This window comes from Mauremys reevesii, linkage group 7, assembly GCF_016161935.1.
Source record: "Mauremys reevesii isolate NIE-2019 linkage group 7, ASM1616193v1, whole genome shotgun sequence".
NCBI lineage: Eukaryota > Metazoa > Chordata > Testudines > Geoemydidae > Mauremys > Mauremys reevesii.
Genome location: NC_052629.1, coordinates 95352556 through 95370955, shown reverse-complemented (window position 1 = coordinate 95370955; position 18400 = coordinate 95352556). Strand labels below are relative to the sequence as shown.

Below are 18400 nucleotides of genomic sequence, written 5' to 3'. Positions count from 1 at the left end.
ACACCTGATCAACCCCATCTCTTGAATTACAGGGCAGTAATTGAGCCAGGGAAACAAGGGGCTGAGGAAAATCAAATGCCGATGAACTGGCACTAGCAGGGATCTGTGCAAGGGAGGAATCGGGATCTTCACTCGCAAAGCCCGAGGGGATTAAATTGCTGACACAAAAGCATGTAGCAACTGGATCTGAGGTGCTTATATGGCTCCCACCACCATAGTATATGAGCCCGTCACTATCTTTAATCTGACAAAACCCCTCAGAGACAGGGCAGTGCTATTATCCCCAATTTACAGAGGGGGAAACTGAGGCACAGATCAGCTAAATGACTTGCCCAAGTTCTCCCTAGACTCCAGGGGCAGCCAGCTGATAATGTGGCCCCCCCAGTCTGTGGATCTCAAGGCAGGTATTTCAGTATCATTAGCCCAAATCTCACCCACAATTTTACCACTCTAACTGGGGCAGGGGGTGTTGTGAGATTTAAAAAAAAACAGTATAATTAAAGGATCATGCCTGAGTGTGTAGACAAAGCATTCTGAACCCTTTAAAGGATGCCAAAGAGGAGCAAGGGGAGGGGAAACGCAGTTCCTGGTGCTTGGGAAAGGAGAGGTCTCTGGGGCTTTGCATCTTGCTTTTTGCTTCCACAGCACCATGCAGACCCAACCTCCCCCTTCAATTATTCATGTACCATTCACTTTCCATCACTGCTGCCTGGGTTGCCAGAACCCAGGAGTCACTCGTGAGCTGTAACAGGTAAAGAAAAGAAACCCTCTCTTCCCTTTCAAACCAACCAGAAGTAGGAAGTCTTTGGCAGGGGCTGGGGGGATGCTGGGGACAAGATGGAATCAGTGGGACATTAGTGTGTAGCAAAATTCATGCCCGGAGCCGCTGCTCAACCAGGCTCCATCCTGGGGCAGGGACTATGTTTTTGTTCTGTCTTTGTACAGTGCCTAGCACAATAAGGTCTGACTCCTGGCCCATGACTGGGGCTCCTAAGTGCTACTACAATTCCACAGAGCAGTGAGGTTTAGGAACAGCCTCCCAGTAAGAGGACTGGGAAGCAAACAACCTTGTTTCTGGGATTCTATGACAGGGTTGCCTACAGGGACTGGACTCAGTGATCCAGGAGGTGCCCTACAGACCTATGTTCCTAATACAAATAATAAAAATTAATAGCAGTAACTAATGGGATGAATAGAGCTGGTCAAAAAAATCATCATCCAGGTGTTGTGGCTTTTTAAACAAATACATTTTCATTGTGCTGGAATTTTTCCTTTTTATTTAGAACGAAAACATTGCAAAAAGCAAACATTTCTAATTTTTGTTTTGTTTCAATGGTAGGGGGCAGGGGGGGCCAACCACTCACTTTAAAAATAATTCTCCACTGAAAAAAGAGGAGGAGGGGAATAGTGAGAGAAAATAGGTTTCTCCCCTCCCACGCTAAAACCAATTTCTCCAAGTCTCTTCTCATTCCTCATCCCTGAAGCCCTCCCACTATTTCCACTATATCTTTTGGGTGGCCAGAGAGACATAGATCTTAAGGCCAAAGGGGACCATTTCTGCTGTATCATTTCTGAGATGAGGATGACCAATGAGTTTAGGTCAGAAGGGACCAGTGTGATGATCTAGCATAACACTGCCCTAAGAATTCCATCCAGTGACTCCTACACTGAGGCCTGGCCCAGAAAAAACAGTCTGATTACTGTGTTATCGCTATCCCCATCCTCTCATGGAGCCAGGCTGTGCATGAAACAGAGACTGAAATAGCATGAGACAGCTATGGATTCCCAGTCATCAGCCCAGATTTCATTTAGCTAAAACCTCATCTAATAATACAAAAACCTCCACAAGGTTAGGAAATGATTGATTGATCTGTCATCTGGGGGTTTTGTCTCCTGCCCCCCGCCCCCCAGCGTCTTGAAACTGCAGTCTAGATCGGTGGGACTGATTGGAAGAGCACTAGACAGCTGTCTACTCCTCAGGGGAAAAACACACACACTTTAACTTTTACCCACCCCTGTGTACAAAATGGGACAGATCCCCAGCTAGTGTAAGTCCTCAGCTGGTGCAAATCACTACATTGGCTTCCATAATGTGATGCGGATTGAAAGAGCTGAGGGTCTGACCCTAAAACCTTGTTTTATCCCCACTTGGTGCACAGAAGATGTATGTAGTGTATTAATGTGTGAAACTCACCCCTGTACAAAGACCCAACAAAGACTCTCTTACCTTAAATGGTGCAAAGGCTTTGTGCTGGCCCCTCTACACAGGAGTGAATATCACCTAGGGCTGCCTGGTCCTTAAGATTTACTGAGGCTCAGCCATACCAACAGCCTTGCTACTAGCAGTATCACCAACCTCAACAGATCAAAAATAATGATTCAGACCCAGAAAAATCAAGATCAGCCTAGAAAATGAGATATTTAAAGACTATTGTACATGTTGGTCTGTCTTTTGTTGTTTGAACTCCCCTGCCTATACCCACCGGGGAGGAATCGGGGGGGGGGGGGAAGAATGATGACCATGAGGGTTGCCAACTCTGACTGAAGCTATTCTGGGAAATTTTCCTCCTCAACATGACGTAATGTCATTTTCTTAAAATATCCTGGATTGCTTTCAGTAGTCACCAGGAGATCGATGCCGGTTCTGGGAGAGGTTCTGGGAGACTCCAGGCCAATCCTGGTGGGTTGGCAACCCTATCGACAATTAGTGCTGCCCACTCCCCAGAATTTATTGGGTAAGGTCACGTTGGCCCCTGCTGCAGGAGCTCTCACCCCTTCATCCACCCATCCTCTGTCCAGCAATTAATTCTGCCCCCTAACCCAACAGCTGAGCCCCCCAGCCCCTCTCAGTCCAGTCCAGCCCTGCTCAGTTCAGCCCCCCAGGCAGCCTCACCTCTGTTCCTCCTGAGACTCTTCACCTCCCCTCTCCTAGCTGGGGAGCTCAGTGGGGTCCTCCCTACCCCTTCCTGGCTGGGGGGCAGCTCCAGGGGCTCTTTAACCCCCTCTGCCCCTTCCCAGGCTGAGTGCTGCAGGCTGGCGGCAGGAGGGGGCAAGGAGAAGAATCACCATCCTGTCTGAATTGCTGGAGTGGGGGGAGGCAGAGCTGTCCCGAGCTGCTGGGCTCTTTAGCTCCCTCCTCCCGTCCCGTGGGTATGGCTTTGGGTTGCTATGGGGTCTTGGGGAGCAGGAGGCAGAGGGAGAGGGGAAGAGAATTCTGCCTGCAGTAGCTCTATTTGGTTCGTCTGCCCCAGGAGGCAGACAAGTTGGGCAGATCGCCAATTGGAGGACTCAAGTTCACTAGAAAGCTGGTGCTTCTCACTTCATGGCATGATGGGCTCCAGCCCCAGCCAAAATCATGTCTCTTGATAAAGAAATCTAGAAGTGGGCAACGCTCCAGGAACATGAGTCATGTGGCTGAAGTGCTGCATGGTGTAGTACTGCCTGCTGCCACTGAGGGAGCTGGAGATACTGAAAACCTTCACCAGAGCATGCTCCAAGATTCAAGAAACAGCCCAGGGTAAACAGGTTGCTTGTTTAAACTTGTTTTGAAAAGCAGCATGGCCTTCTACATCTTTTCCAAAACTAGAGCCCTTGAGCTAAGACACTCCATAAACCAGCAGCAGTATAGGGCATAAGACAACGCTAAACATCATAGTAGATTTACTGGGACTGGAAGCTCTTTGAGGCAGGGAGCTGCCATCTCTTTGTTCTGTGTTTGTATAGCACCTAAAGCAGTGGGGCCCTGGTCTATCCTTGGCACTATCCCAGTACAGATAATAAAATTACACACACATGCAGTTACACTGCTCTGATTCCATCCATTTATACTGCACACATAAGGTAGTTCATTAGAATACTTAGGCCTGGTCCACACTGGGGGGGCAGTGTTGAGGTAAGATACGCAACTTCAGCTATGGGAATACCATAGCTGAAGTCGAAGTATCTTATCCCGACTTACCTCCTGTCCTCACTGCTTGGGATCGACGTCCGCGGCTCCCCCGTCGACTCCGCTACCGCCACTCACTCTGGTGGAGTTCCGGAGTCGACGGGAGCACGTTCGGGGATCGATATATCGCGTCTAGATGAGACGCAATATATCGATCCCCGCAAAATCGATCGCTACCCACCGATTCGGTGGGTAGTCTGGACGTACCCCTAGCAATGGCCCAGCAGCTAGCGCTAGGTTTCACTAGACCTGGGTTCTATACCCCGCTCTTTCACTGACCAGCTGTATGACCCTCAGCAAGTCCCTTCCCCTCCCAACCTTTATATACAGGGTCTGTCTCTCACTGTGTGCCTGAGCAACAACTAGCACAACAGGGTCCTGATCACGTGGGGCTAGTAGGAGCTACTGTGATACAGTAAATATTATGTGGAGAGGGATGCCGTCCAATTTTCAAAAATAAGATTAGGTTAAAATAAAATTAGGGTTTTTTTAAATTGATTATAAAATTAGATAAAACAAATAAGACTAGATTAGATAATGAGAATTTAGCTAGATTCATTATTATTAAACTTACATACACTAAATAAGACTAGAAAAATGGTGGAGAGACAACGTGGGTGAGGTAATATCTATTATTGGACCAACTTTTGTTGGTGAAAGAGACAAGCTTTCGAGCTTCACAGAGATCTTTATTCACCTGAAAGCTCGAAAACCTGTCTCTCTCACCAACAGATGTTGGTTCAATAAAAGATATTATCTCACTCATTGCCCACCTTGTCTTTCATATCCTGAGACCAACATGGCTGCAACACAGCAAACAAAATAGAAAAATATTTGAGTTATTTTTTGTATTGGAAGGTCTGGTTCTCTTTCTGTTCCTGGAAGTGGGTGAAATAGAGGGAGTCAACCACCTTTTTCCCCCCAACCAAAAATTACTTTTTAAATAAAAAACAGATATTCTCATTTTTGGTTTGATCGAAATTATCCTGTCTCCCGCCCCCCTAACAACAACAAAACAACATGAGAATAGAAATGTTTTCATTAAAATGTTAGTTTTCTACAAATGAAAATTTTGTAAGGAAGAACAAAAACATTTGGTTTCCAATATTTAATTGGAGAAAGAAAAAAAATAACTTTCTGCAAACTTCTGAAGGGGGAAAGTGATCTTTTTTTAAATTTCTGGTGAAAAATTAGTATTTTTCAGCCAGCCCTGGGGCACAACACGTGTTAATAAAAATATCTAGTTCTTCCATAGCATGTTCCATCCATAGATCTCAAAGCACTTTACAAAGGAGGTCAATATCATTATCTGCATTTTATAGATGGGGAAACTGAGGCACAGAGTAGGGAAGAGACTTGTCCAAGGTCACCCAGCAGCCCCGTGGCAGAACTAGCAATTGAACCTGGGTCTCCTAAGTCCCAACTCAGTGCCCTGTTGGGTTGGCTTTGTCTTTCCCAAGTGGTGTATGCCATACATAGCCATTTTAAGTCTACTATTGACCCCTGGCCAGACTTTTCAAGGGTTACATGTGCTTCGCTTTAATACCTTCCTAGGACTGGGCTGTGGTTTCCTTTGCAAAGTGAAAACCTTTTCACTATCTTGCCTCCTTCCTTATTCCACAGCTGTCTCTTCTGTTAACCGACACTCAGAATCAGAAACAAAGACAAGAAACAGGTTTCTCTCTTTCTTAGGAATCCCGGTTATTAAACGTGCCAAGAATTCATCAGTTATTTCCAGGCATCTGGTGTTTGGTTGCATGGAGGGGTGTGTCTCCCCATGAGAATATTTGCGTTTCCCCCTGTTTGCACAACTCCACCTCCGTGTGCACGTGCACATGCATATATGCATTGGTCCCATTTCCCAGCCTGAATTGGGCATTACTCACACAGAAGCTAAACAACTTCACAGATCAGCTCCGGTGAGTATATTTTGCTCCTGCTGCTGCTACTATGCAATAAACTCTGAGCCACTGGCAGATCTTAGAGAAACAATGGGCACTGGGTGGAGGGATTTGTGGTGGTAAACTCTGGACTGTGATTCAGTAGGTCTGGGTTCAATTGCCAGCTCTGCTTCAGACTCATTGTGTGACCTAGGGCAAGTCAGTGCTGTGTGCCTCAGTTTCCCGCCTCTGTATAACAGGGCTAATAACCCTTTGTCTGTCCAGAATACAAGAGCTCTTGCTATGTGGCTGTACTGGGCCCTGATTTTGGTAGGACCTCCCAGTTGCTACCATAGCACATATAACAAGGAGGAGCAGTGGCAAAAGGGTCTAAGTATATTTCACTTGTGTCCTTCAAAAGCTGGACCATGTTAAGTCAGATTCTTCCCAAGGATTTTTGTTTTATTCCAGACCAGAATCTTAGTTGGCCAGCCATTAACAGTTCATTTTACTCTCTTCCTTCTGGTATTTTGGCCAAGATGGTTTTAAAAAGTGACAGTTGATTTCAGGTGCCATTTGGGTAGGAGGAGGCAGGGGAACTGTCCAACTTCAGATACCTCAAATGGGCCTGATTTTCAAAGGGCAGGCAGCTGATGCTCTGAAGGTGTCTCAAACTGTACCTTACAGGTGGCTGGCCTGTCTCCCCAGCCCAGGATTAATGCCATGCCTAGGATCTGTTCAGGGCCTTTCAGGGCTGCCCAAAGGGGGGGGGCAAGTGGGGCAATTTGCCCCAGGCCCCGGGCTCTGCAGGGGCCCCCACGAGAATGGCTGAGGCTCCCTCCCCGGCCTGACCCCGCCTCCGCCCGGACCCTCAGCACATCCAGGAGCGTCCCCGGACAGCGGTGCAGCATAGCTCCGGCGTGGCCTGAGCTCCTCCCCACTCAGAGCCGCATGGTAAGGGGCCGGGGCTGCAAGCTCCAGGCCGAGCAGTGGGAGCCCCGCCCCCTTACCACACGGCTCTGAGCAGGGACGCTCCTGGATGTGGGGCGTACTGAGGCTCCAGGTAAGGGGGGTGGGATAAGGGGCAGGGAGTCCCGGGGGCAGAGGTGTGGGGGATGGTCAGGGGACCGGGAATGGGGGGGTTGGATCGTGGATGTTCCTGGGGTCTGTCAGGACTCAGCAGGGAGGTGGATCGGGGTCAGGGCAGTCAGGGGACAGGGAGCAGGGGGGGGGTCCCAGGGTAGTGGTGGTGGGGGGTCTCTGGGGGATGGTGAGGGAGCAAGGAGCAGGATGGGTCAGGGATTCTGAGGGGGGCGGGCAGTCGCGGGGCAGGAAGTGGGTGGGGGTTGGATAGGGGGCAGGGCCAGGCTGTTTGGGAGGCACAGCCTTCCCTACCCTAAAGCTCATTCAGCAGTTTGAGGCTTGCAGAAGAGCCAAGCTGTTAGCTTTTCCATTAGGGCTCCCATCCCTTTCACTTCTCAAATGCCAAGTTATAGTCTGTATTTAATTTCAGTGCCATAGGGAGATTCATGTCAGGGGAGGGTAGCTTCATTTAAAATTAGCCACTGGGGGAGGGATCACATGAGAAGAGCAATATCCTACACCACCTACCTCCTTCCCAACCCTACTAAGGGAGACCCCCCCTCCCCTGCATTCCCTGAGGCTTCAGAGGGGTTAATTCAGTGGTTCTCAAACTTTTGTACTGGTGACCCCTTTCACATAGCAAGCCTCTGAGTGCAAACCCCCCCCCCTTATAAATTAAAACCACTGTTTTATATATTTAACACTGTTATAAATGCTGGAGGCAAAGCGGGGTTTGAGGTGGAGGCTGACAGCTCACAACCCCCAGTAATAACTTCATAACCCCCTAAGGGGTCCTGACCCCCAGTTTGAGAACCCCTGGGTTAATTTAATTTTAGCACCTGTGTCCATTCACATGCATGTGCTATTTTGAGCATTTCAGTTTTCACAACATAGGCTCATCCCAGATTCTGGAACAAGCTCAAATGCTCAGTTCGTGGAGTATGTACATAAGCTATACTAAAGACAAACCCACAGTAACGGTCTCTGGTTTGTGAGGGACCCCATGGAGCCAGTCTCTAGGAAACAGATAAATGCATGGAGGTTAAGTTCATTAATGGCTATTAGCCAGGATGGGTAAGGAATGGTGTCCCTAGCCTCTGTTTGTCAGAGGGTGGAGATGGATGGCAGGAGAGAGATCATTTGATCATTACCTGTTAGGTTCACTCCCTCTGGGGCACTTGGCATTGGCCATTGCCGGTAGACAGGATACTGGGCTGGATGGACCTTTGGTTTGACCCAGTATGGCTGTTCTTATGTTCTAAGCTAAATGAACCCAAAGTTATGGAGACAGATATGAGCCAAGGAAGCCAGCAGAGTATCAGAAACCTGGAAAAATCTCTAACTGGATGGGCTCAGGTGTTTGGTCACAAGCTGAGGTGGTTCAAAAGTTTTGGATATTTTTGAGCAGAGTTTTTTTATTGTTTCTTTAAACCATCAAACACAGCAAGCAGCAAATATCTGGCCACACACTTCTGAAACCCCAAACCATATTCAGGTTTTGGCAGACTAATTTCAGCTTTTTAATTAAAAAAGCTCAACAAATTTTGAAGGAAAACAGACATTGGCCGTGATTTTTTTCTGCTTTTTAAAAAAACCCTAGTTTTCGATCCAAAAAAAGTTTTGACAGAAAATATTTGTCCAACCCTTTTAATGAGCTTTAGTGCCTTTTAGCACTAGCTGATGCTGAGAACCAGTGATACCTTGTAAAGAAGTTTTCTCAAAACTGGGTTTGTGCCGAGTTGAGGAAGGTTTATTTTTCCCAGGGCCACCTGTGGGGTGGGGGTGGGGGGCAATTTGCCCCAGGCCCCGCAGGGGCCCCCACGAGAATATAGTATTGTATAGTATTGCAATTTTTTTATGGAAGGGGCCCCTGAAATTGTTTTGCCCCAGCCCCCCTGAATGCTCCGGGCGGCCCTGGGGTCTTTCATCAAGCCACCATTTATTAATTGCAGTCACTTTTAGCAAATCTCAAAATAAAGCAGTTCAGCATAGAAATCACCTCTTTTCCCTTGATCCAGGGTTTTCTGCAAAGGCCTATACGTCACAGGCTCCTATTCTACCGGCCACTTACCTGAAAATAACCCTGCTCCCTATCGCTCTTCCCCTCCATCTTGACCCAGCAGTTTCCTGCCAGATTCTCTCTGCTTCTGCCAGCTCTTGCCAAACCTGAGTAATTTGCTGGCTTTTATAGTCATCTGACACCTTGCCAGCTGGATCTGATCAACCCAAACACGAGGTTTTAAAGGCACTCTGCCTTAGAACAGAGATGGATGATCCCAACCCCCCAGCCTATAAAGGGGTAGACCTCCCTGTTACACACATTGAAAAAACAATGCATTCAAAATCATTAGTCAATTTCAAAACTTTTGGACTGTGTTTGTCCTGGGCTCTTGACAGTTCTAGACGCTAGTGATCAGGGAAACGGGCATTTTCTCCTACCAGGGTAGCAGGAGAGCTTGATTTGCTATCGTTGAAATTCTACTGCTGCCAAGTTTTCTGGGGGCTCCTTCTGTGCCGCTGGGAAAGCACCTAGCTACATCCTTGTCAACTGCAATGAGGCAAAAGTACCTCCTAATAGCCTTGTTAATTGCAGTTAGGTGGAGGCAGCTTGGAATTGTATGCAACAAGCCAACAGATTACCTAGCTCAGAGGATGTGAAGCTGCAACCATATGGACTGGACCACAAAAGACAAAGGTTGGATGCAATAAGGACAGAGGTTGTTGCATGAGGTTGCACACTGGTAGATTAGGGTAGATTCCTCCCCCTACCCTCTGTGGAGCTCCGCTACATTAAGCGCCTGTCAAAGTTTGCTTGGAGCAAAAATTGAACCTGTCCCTTCTAGACTAGAGATAGAACAGCTGTACACTAGGGGCCCTATAAGGTTAAGGACACAAACCTGCATCACTGAAATAAACAGGAGTTGTGATATGATCTTGAGTGAAAACAGGGTCATGGTCTAAATGTAGCTATTTGAGGGTTACCTAGCAGTGTCAGAGAGCTGTGAAAAAGTAACTGCTTTTCATTGATACAGGTGGCCTCCAAAATGTGACATCTTAGATAGGTCTGTCAGTGCCCTACTACCATGGCAACATCACTGGACTGGAGAAGGGACATGAAATTTCAAAGAAACAATCTTGATAGCAAGGTGAGTATCTTTTGATCTCCTTTGCCACTCCAGGCAACGGGCTCCAGGGTCCCCGAGATCCAACCTTCCCATTGGCTCCCTCTTCTTATCATTTGCATGGTAGTGTGTAGGGCACTGCCTAGACCCCGACCAAGATCAGGGCCCCCCATCACGCCAAGCGCTGCACAGACACAAAGTAAGAGATAGTGAGCTCCTTGGAGCAGAGACCATCTAAATAGACAAAGGTGAGAAGTGAAACAGGCACAGGAAGGGGAAATGACTAGACCAAGATTAATGGCAGAGTCAGGAATTGAACCCAGCTGTCCCAAGCCCCAGCCCAGTGCCCTATCCATTAAACAAAACTGCTTTTCTGCACAGACTGTGACTTACCCAAGATCACAGATCAACCAAGCCAAGAATTAACCCAGATCTCCTACCTCAGTGCCCTCACTACCCAGCACTTGGGGGGAAATTTCATGTCAAGTTGAACTAAAACTGAAATCTTTTCAACATTTTTGGCAAACCAAAAACTTTAAAAAAAAATATTTTGGGTCACTGTTTTGTTTCAATTTGAATCATTTAACATTTTTTATTTTTTTTTAAATAATGGAAGGAAATTTCTGAATAAAAATTGTTTCAAACCAAAAAATTGAAATGTTTCATTTAGAAAATGTAACATTATGATTGGGAGGGTGGGGGCTGAGGGTTTTATGAAATGAACAATTCAGCAAAACCAACATGAATTCACAAAACATCTCAGTGTTGCCGAATCTAAATTTTTCAAGGAAAAATAAGTCTGAAAAATTTCATCCAGCTCTAAATCTGACCCTTCTCCCAGCTCAACAAAGTCTCTTTCCTCATTCCAGGAGGCGTCCTCAGACTGAAGACCCCTGCTCACCTTTCTTCTTCCAGCCAAGGGGCTTTGGAGTGGTGGGACCCCAATGTCATCCCAATACGCTATTCTGGGAGAGGTGAGACCCCACCCCAGCACCATGAACCTTTCTAATGTCCCACCAGCCCTCAATGGATCCCAGGGAGGCCCCGGGCCTACCCTGTATGGGGGCCATTCTTTGTGGCAGGTGGTGTTGATTGTGCTGATGACTGGGATCCTCTCACTGGTCACAGTGGTGGGCAACCTGCTTGTGATGGTCTCCTTCAAAGTCAACAGCGAATTGAAGACAGTCAACAACTACTTCCTACTCAGCCTGGCCTGTGCTGACCTAATCATTGGGGCAGTGTCTATGAACCTCTACACCACCTACATCATCATGGGCCACTGGGCTCTCGGCAACGTGGCCTGCGACCTCTGGCTGGCCCTTGACTATGTAGCCAGCAATGCTTCAGTCATGAACCTCCTGATCATCAGCTTTGACCGCTACTTCTCTGTCACACGGCCCTTGACCTACCGGGCCAAGAGAACTCCCAAGAGGGCGGCCATCATGATCGGCCTAGCTTGGGCCATCTCCTTCATCCTTTGGGCACCCGCCATCTTGTTCTGGCAGTACTTTGTTGGGGAGCGGACAGTGCCCTCAGGAAACTGCCATCTCCAGTTCCTCTCTCAGCCTATCATTACTTTTGGCACGGCCATTGCAGCCTTCTACCTGCCTGTCACCATCATGATTATTCTCTACTGGAGGATCTACCGGGAGACTGAGAACAGGGCCAGGGAACTGGCTTGCCTGCAAGGCTCAGAGAGCAAAAGCATTGTCAGACCAATCCCCAACAACGGGCCTAAAGGAGGTGGCATAGGCAGCAACAGCAGCTCCGAGCAGTTCCAACCCATCAAGGTTTCTTCTGCTGTGGCAACAGCCCACACACAAGCCTGCTGCTTCCCCAGTTGGAAGAAGACCAGGCTATATGTGGAGCCGAGCAGCAATGGGAACTGGATCAATACAGAGGAGGAGGAAGAGGAGGACGGCTCCCCTGATTCTTTGACATCGTCTGAGGGAGAGGAGCAGCCCTTTGAGGTTCAGAGTGTCTGCTCGGTGGTGATCCGGCTGCCTATGATTGGCAGTGTAGCGCAGCCACCTCTGCCAACACAGAAGTCAACCCGGGACAGGGAGAAGGTGGCTGGAGGGCCATGGGCAGGGGGGAATGGCTTGTGCAGGATCCTAGCCCAGTCTCCTGCTGCCACTGAGTCCCCCAACATGGCCAAGAAGCCGTCAAACAAAAAGATATCACAAGTGAAGGAGAAGGGGGTGTTGACTGCCAAAAGCCATCTGCGGAAGAGGAGCAAACAGCTCTCCCAGCGGAAGACCCTCTCCCTGATCAAGGAGAAGAAAGCAGCCCGAACACTGAGTGCCATCCTGCTGGCCTTCATCCTCACCTGGACACCCTATAACATCATGGTGCTGGTGTCCACCTTCTGCCAGGACTGTGTTCCTAACAGCCTCTGGAAGCTGGGCTACTGGCTTTGCTATGTCAACAGCACTGTCAATCCCATGTGCTATGCCCTGTGCAATAAGTCTTTTCGCAATACGTTTAAGATGCTGCTGCTGTGCCGCTGGGACAAGAGGAGGTGGGGGAAGATACCCAAGCACGTGGTGGCCTTCCACAGGGCTCCAGCACACTGAGCAGGCGTGGGGTGAATTCCAGAATGGTGAGCCAGGTGCAGCCAGTGTTGGGAGCCAAATGCGGCGGCGGCAGGGGAGGGGGGGAGGAGAATGCGAATTAGCATCTAAGGTGGGAAGTGGAGGGTGAATCAGACCATGAATTGGTGAGACTGTATGGCAGAGATCTCAAACTGTGGGGTGTGTTCCCCAGGAGGATACAGAAAAATGATTGGGGGAGCAGCCCCCACAGAAGGTGGGGAAGGAGTGCCACCCAGCCTTGCTCTGCTCCAGCCCTGCCCCCAGCTGGAGCCCTGGCTCCCGGCTCCGAGACACTCCCAGTCTCAGCCCCCGACTGGCCTGGACGCAGCTCCATTCCCAGCCCCATTCCCAGCCTCGTGCCCCAGCCTCAACTCCCTCACCCTGGTCTGCATCTCTCCCCACCCCGGCCCAGCCCCGGGACGGGGAGCGTGCACAGGAGTAAGGGGGAGGCATGAGCCTGAAAAGTTTGGGGGCCACTGCTGTAGGGTATCCCTGCGTCATCAGTTGTGGCTAAGGCCAGCACTGTTAAAGAGCATGGAGGGGTACAATTCCGCTCTTGCAAACATGCATGCACCTTGCAGTAAATTGCATCAGTTTAAGTGCCTACAAGGGGAACAGAAATTTGATAATAGAGGGCTCTTCAGTCTAGCAGACAATTAGGATCCTAGTAAAAAACATGCCTTATAGTAGAAGATTCAGGGAACTCAGTCTATTTAGCTTATCTAAGAGAGGGGTCTATAAGTATCTACCTGGGGAAGAAGAGCTCTGTGTAAGCTTGAAAGCTTGTCTCTCTCACCAACAGAACTTGGTCCAATAAAAGATGTTACCTCTCCACTCTTGTCTCTCTACATGGGGAAGAGAAATTTGATAATGGAGGGCTTATCGAACTAGCAAAGGTCTAACAAGAACCAATGAATTCAGACAAGAAATAAAGTGCCTGTTTTTAACAGGGAGAGGAATTAACCATTGGAAGAACTTACCAAAGGCTGTGGTGGATTTTCCATTGATGGCAATTTTTAAATCAAGATTGGACAGTTTTCTAAAACATCTGTTCTAGTTCAAACAGGAATTCAGGGAAGTCCTTTGGCCTGCGTTATACAGCCGGTCAGGTTAGATGATCACAGTGGTCCCTTCTTGCCTCAATCTATGAATATAAGAGTGGGGACTCCACTGCCTCCTGCTGAAGGATGAATGGACTTGGTGGAAGTAGCATGGATGGTGGGTGGGACAATGCAGATCCTGGACACTGCTGAGTGGAATTTGGCCCTAGGAACTCATCATGTGAAAACAATTAATACACTAGACCAAATCTTTCCTAAAAGGGCTCTATGCCAGCTCTAGGAGTGGGATCTGGCGGGTTAGAGCAGGAGGAAAGTGGGAGTCAAAGATTTGTGGGTTCTGTTCCCAGCTCTGGGAACCGAGTGGGACCTAGTGGTTATAACAGTCAGTACTAGGGGCCAGGACTCTTGAATTCTATTCCCAGCTCAGGGAGGGCTGTGTTGCTGCTGGAAGCTGAGGTGCCAGCAGCTCTTATCAAGATATAACAAGCAAATATATTACAAGTGTCTCAATTTGCTGTTCCTTGCCTTTCCCCCCTAGATTAAATCCCTGGTCTGGGACGAAGAATGTCAGGCAAACTGCACTGCAGTGGAAGAATGGGACCTGGCTGTGATGCCAGAAGGGGAATTCCTCCGAGACGATCATGAACCCAGGCTTTGGGGTCTGAGTGAGGATACAGCTGGCAGGTTCCGGAACACCATGCCACCGTTTATTATTGTAATCTTAAACTCATTGTCAGATAGTGACCTTCCTTAAAACCTTGATGAATGCGGATGTATCAAAAGGAAAACAAATGGACAAAGCTGGCTCATTTAGTGCTCTGTGGTTGAGATAAACTGATTTAAAAACCTGCTTTAAAATCTAAGCCACTGGGCCATTGAAACCAGCGATTCGTGGTTGTGACATGACCTCTTGGGATTTTCAGCTCTTTCCAGGCTTTATGCTTTGACTAAGAGGACACTTGACCTTCCACCCATTCAGCCACAGAGATGAGTGCAGTCTAGCCATCCTACTGCTTAGACCAGGAAAATGGGAGTTAGGACTCCTGGCTCTTCATGAGGAGTGTGTCTAGTGGTTAGAGACTGGGCTGGGAGGACAGAGGGTGTCTAATGCTTAGAGCAAGGACCAGGGGAAGACTCTGGCATTCCAGCTCCAGTTCTGCGAGGCCAGTGGTGTCTAGTGACTAGGGCAGAGGAGAATGGTAGACAGGACTCCCGAGTTCTTCTATTTCCCAGCTCAGAGTCAGAGACTGTGAATCAGATCTAGGGGGCAGGGAGGTCTAATGGGGTAGAATAGGGTGGCACTGGGAGCCAGGACTCTTGGATTCTATTTCCAGCTCTGGGAGGGGAGTGGTGTCTAGTGATTAAAGGTGAGGGTGTCTGGGCTCTGGAGTTCCATTCTCAGAGCTTGTGACCTTGGGCAATCGTGGGTGGTAAAGCTGCATTGGCTGAGTTTTAGAAAACACTTTGTAATCTGGTGCCAGTGAGGTGCAGAGTATCGTTGCACTGCACTAAGAAAGATGAAAACTGAAGATAACATGGGGAAAGATGACATCTGGAGTGGGGAAAGACAGTAAGCATAGTTGCACCTCCATTCTTCCCATCAGGGTCTTAAAGTGTCCCATTCAACCACATGGACACAGGATACTATTAATAACCCACTCTGTCCCTGGCCTGCTCACAAGGATTAGTGTACAGAAATTCTTCCCTAGTCCCTGGTGGAGTGGTATAGAGGGGCATGGATGAGCATCTCTCTAACAGGGTTATATAGGCCCAATTACCATAATATCTGGCCACCTCACAATATTTTAATTAGGGCTGTCAAGCAATTAAAAAATTATTTGTGATTAATTGCACTGTTAAACAATAATAGAATACCATTTAAATATTTTTGGATGTTTTCTACATTTTCAAATATATTGATTTCATTTGCAACACAGAATATAAAGTGTACAGTGCTCACTTTATTTTTTATTACAAATATTTCACTGTAAAAAACAAAAGAAATAGTATTTTTCAATTCACCTAATAAACAGATTGCACTACAGTATGTGTATCATGAAAGTTGAACTTACAAATGTAGAATTATATACAAAAAACTGTGTTTAAAGTTTTATATTGTTTTATTTTTGGAGCCTACAAGTCCACTCAGTCCTATTTCTTGTTCAGCCAATCGCTCAGACAAATTTGTTTACATTTGCAGGAGATAATGCTGCCCGTATCTTGTTCAAAACATCACCTGAAAGTGAGAACTGGTGTTGTCATGGCACTGTTGTTGCTGACATTGCAAGATATTTACATGCCAGATGTGCTAAAGATTCATATGTCCCTTCATGCTTCAACCACCATTCCAGAGGACATACGTCCATGCTGATGACAGTTTTGCTAAATAATAATCCAAAGCAGTGCAGACCAATGCATGTTCATTTTCATCATCTGAGTCAGATGCCACCAGCAGAAGGTCGATTTTCTTTTTTGGTGGTTTGGGTTCTATAGTTTTCACATCAGAGTGTTGCTCTTTTAAGAGTTGTGTGGAGCATGCTCCACACCTCGTCCTTCTAAGATTTTGGATGGCACTTCAGATTCTTAAACCTTAGGTTGAGTGCTGTAGCTATCTTTAAAATGTCACATTGATACCTTCTTTACGCTCTGTGAAATCTGCAGCGAAAGTGTTCTTAAAATGGACATGTGCTGAGTCATCATCCGAGGCTACTATAACATGAAATATATGGCAGAATGCAGGTAAAATAGAGCCGGAAACATACAATTCTCCTTCAAGGAGTTCAGTCACAAATTTAACTAATGCATTATTTTTTTAATGAGCTTCATCAGCATAGAAGCACGTCCTCTGGAATGGTGGCCAAAGCATGAAGGGGCATACAAATGTTTAGCATATCTGGCACGTAAATACCTTACAATGCCAGTTACAAAAGTCCCATGTGAATGCCTGTTCTCACTTTCTGGTGACATTGTAAATAAGAAGTGGGCAGCATTATCTCCTGTAAGTGTAAACAAACTTGTTTGTCTTAGCGATTGGCTGAACGAGAAGTAGGACTGAGTGGACTTGTAGGCTCTAAAGCTTTGCATTGTTTTGTTTTTCAGTGCAGTTATGTAACAAAAAATAAATCTACATTTGTAAATTGCTTTCACAATAAAGAGATTGCACTACAGTACTTGTATGAGGTGAATTGAAAAATACTATTTCTTCTGTTTATAATTTTTACAGTGCAAATATTTGTAATAAAAAATAATATAAAGTGAGCAGTGTACACTTTGTATTCTGTGTTCTATTTGAAATCAATATATTTGAAAATGTAGAAAAATATCCAAAAATATTTAATAAATTTCAATTGGTATTCTATCATTTTAACAATGCGATTAAAGCTGCAGTTAATCAAGATTAATTTTTTAAATCATGATTAATTTTGAGTTAGCTGTGATTAATTGACAGCCCTAATTTTAATACATTTCCCTTCACGCTGTGCAGTAGGAATGCATTTTTCCATTTTACAAAGGGGAAACTGAGGCAATGAGAGACTACAGACCAGTCTCAAAGATACTTAGCCACTGAAATCAATGCAAGCTAAGCACCTAAATACCTTTGAGGATCTAGGCCAGAGTGACTTGCTCCCAGTCATGCAACAAAGCGGGGAATTGAACTTAGGTCTCCCAAGTCCCAGGCTACCATACAAAGTCCTGAGCTAGCCATCTGCTGCAGAGGCCATTACTCCTTGCTCCATCCTGTGTACACACAGCTTTTGCCACAAAGTCTTCAAGCAGCAGTATAGCTCCAACAGTTTTATGCCTCACATGGATGGATATATTTGAGCTACCCAGCCTGTCCTTCCCCCAGAGATCCTCTGATCCATTCTCCCCTGGGGGAGAGACAGCAAGGAGGATTCAGATGCTCCCTGGATAGGAAGAATGAATTATTCTGTACTATGATCATAAGCGGTCTCCACATTCCGAACTCACACCAACACTCCTGGGAGCAACATGCCAGCAGGCAGTGGAGAAAAGATACATCGGTCTAAGTGCTATTTCCTGAAGATGTCCCAGCAGCGGAGAAAAGATGTCCCAGCAGGAAGTCGGGGTAGTCCTCCAATCCACTTCCTCTTTGTGCCATGATTCCAACCTTTTTTTAGCCTGGTGACTCTTGAATGTTTAATATGAATAAATCATTGACCAAGACATGTTTATGAGAGTTACAAACCCAGCATTACCAACCCCAAGCATGCAAAAATCACAAGTCAGGCTCCAAAATCACAAGATTAAAAAAAAAATCTCATGATTTTAAGCCAAACAGTAACCTGGGGGGAGCGAGGAGGGAAAGATTCATATTTTCCTTCGGGTTTCTGAGCCTTTAGAGGTCACATTTTCAAGCTTTTCACTAGAAACTTTTTTAAAAGTTATGTAAACAGAGTCTCACGTAATCATAACTTCAGGGGCTGTGAGCTGAAAGAAAACTCCATTTAGCATGAGAATTGGCAAAGCTGCAAAACCCTGATCACACAGGACTGTACATATTGACATTTCCTCATGCAGGGTCCAGTTGGGCTGGTGTTTATGTCAATGTTCTTCATATTTATTTGGTTGAAAAAATAAAAAGGAAAACAAAATTGCTTTACAATAGTGGTTTTTGTTTTAAGATATGGTTGCACCAAGAGGCCCTGACTGTAATCAAGGCCCCATTGTGCTAGAGCAGGGCATCTTCTCC

The 18400-nt window shown here is 46.7% G+C and overlaps 1 protein-coding gene across 1 annotated transcript in view; it reads left to right on the top strand.

Moving 5' to 3' along the window:
• CHRM1 (cholinergic receptor muscarinic 1) overlaps positions 1-15490 on the top strand; it is a 47390-nt gene extending 31900 nt beyond the window's left edge. The window contains exons 2-4 of the mRNA XM_039481810.1: positions 9942-10055; positions 10901-12633; positions 14225-15490. Of these exons, the coding sequence (XP_039337744.1) occupies positions 10976-12607 (1632 nt within the window). The 5' untranslated portion in view covers positions 9942-10055; positions 10901-10975 and the 3' untranslated portion in view covers positions 12608-12633; positions 14225-15490. The remainder of the gene's footprint in view (positions 1-9941; positions 10056-10900; positions 12634-14224) is intronic.
• Positions 15491-18400: the final 2910 nt, after the last annotated feature.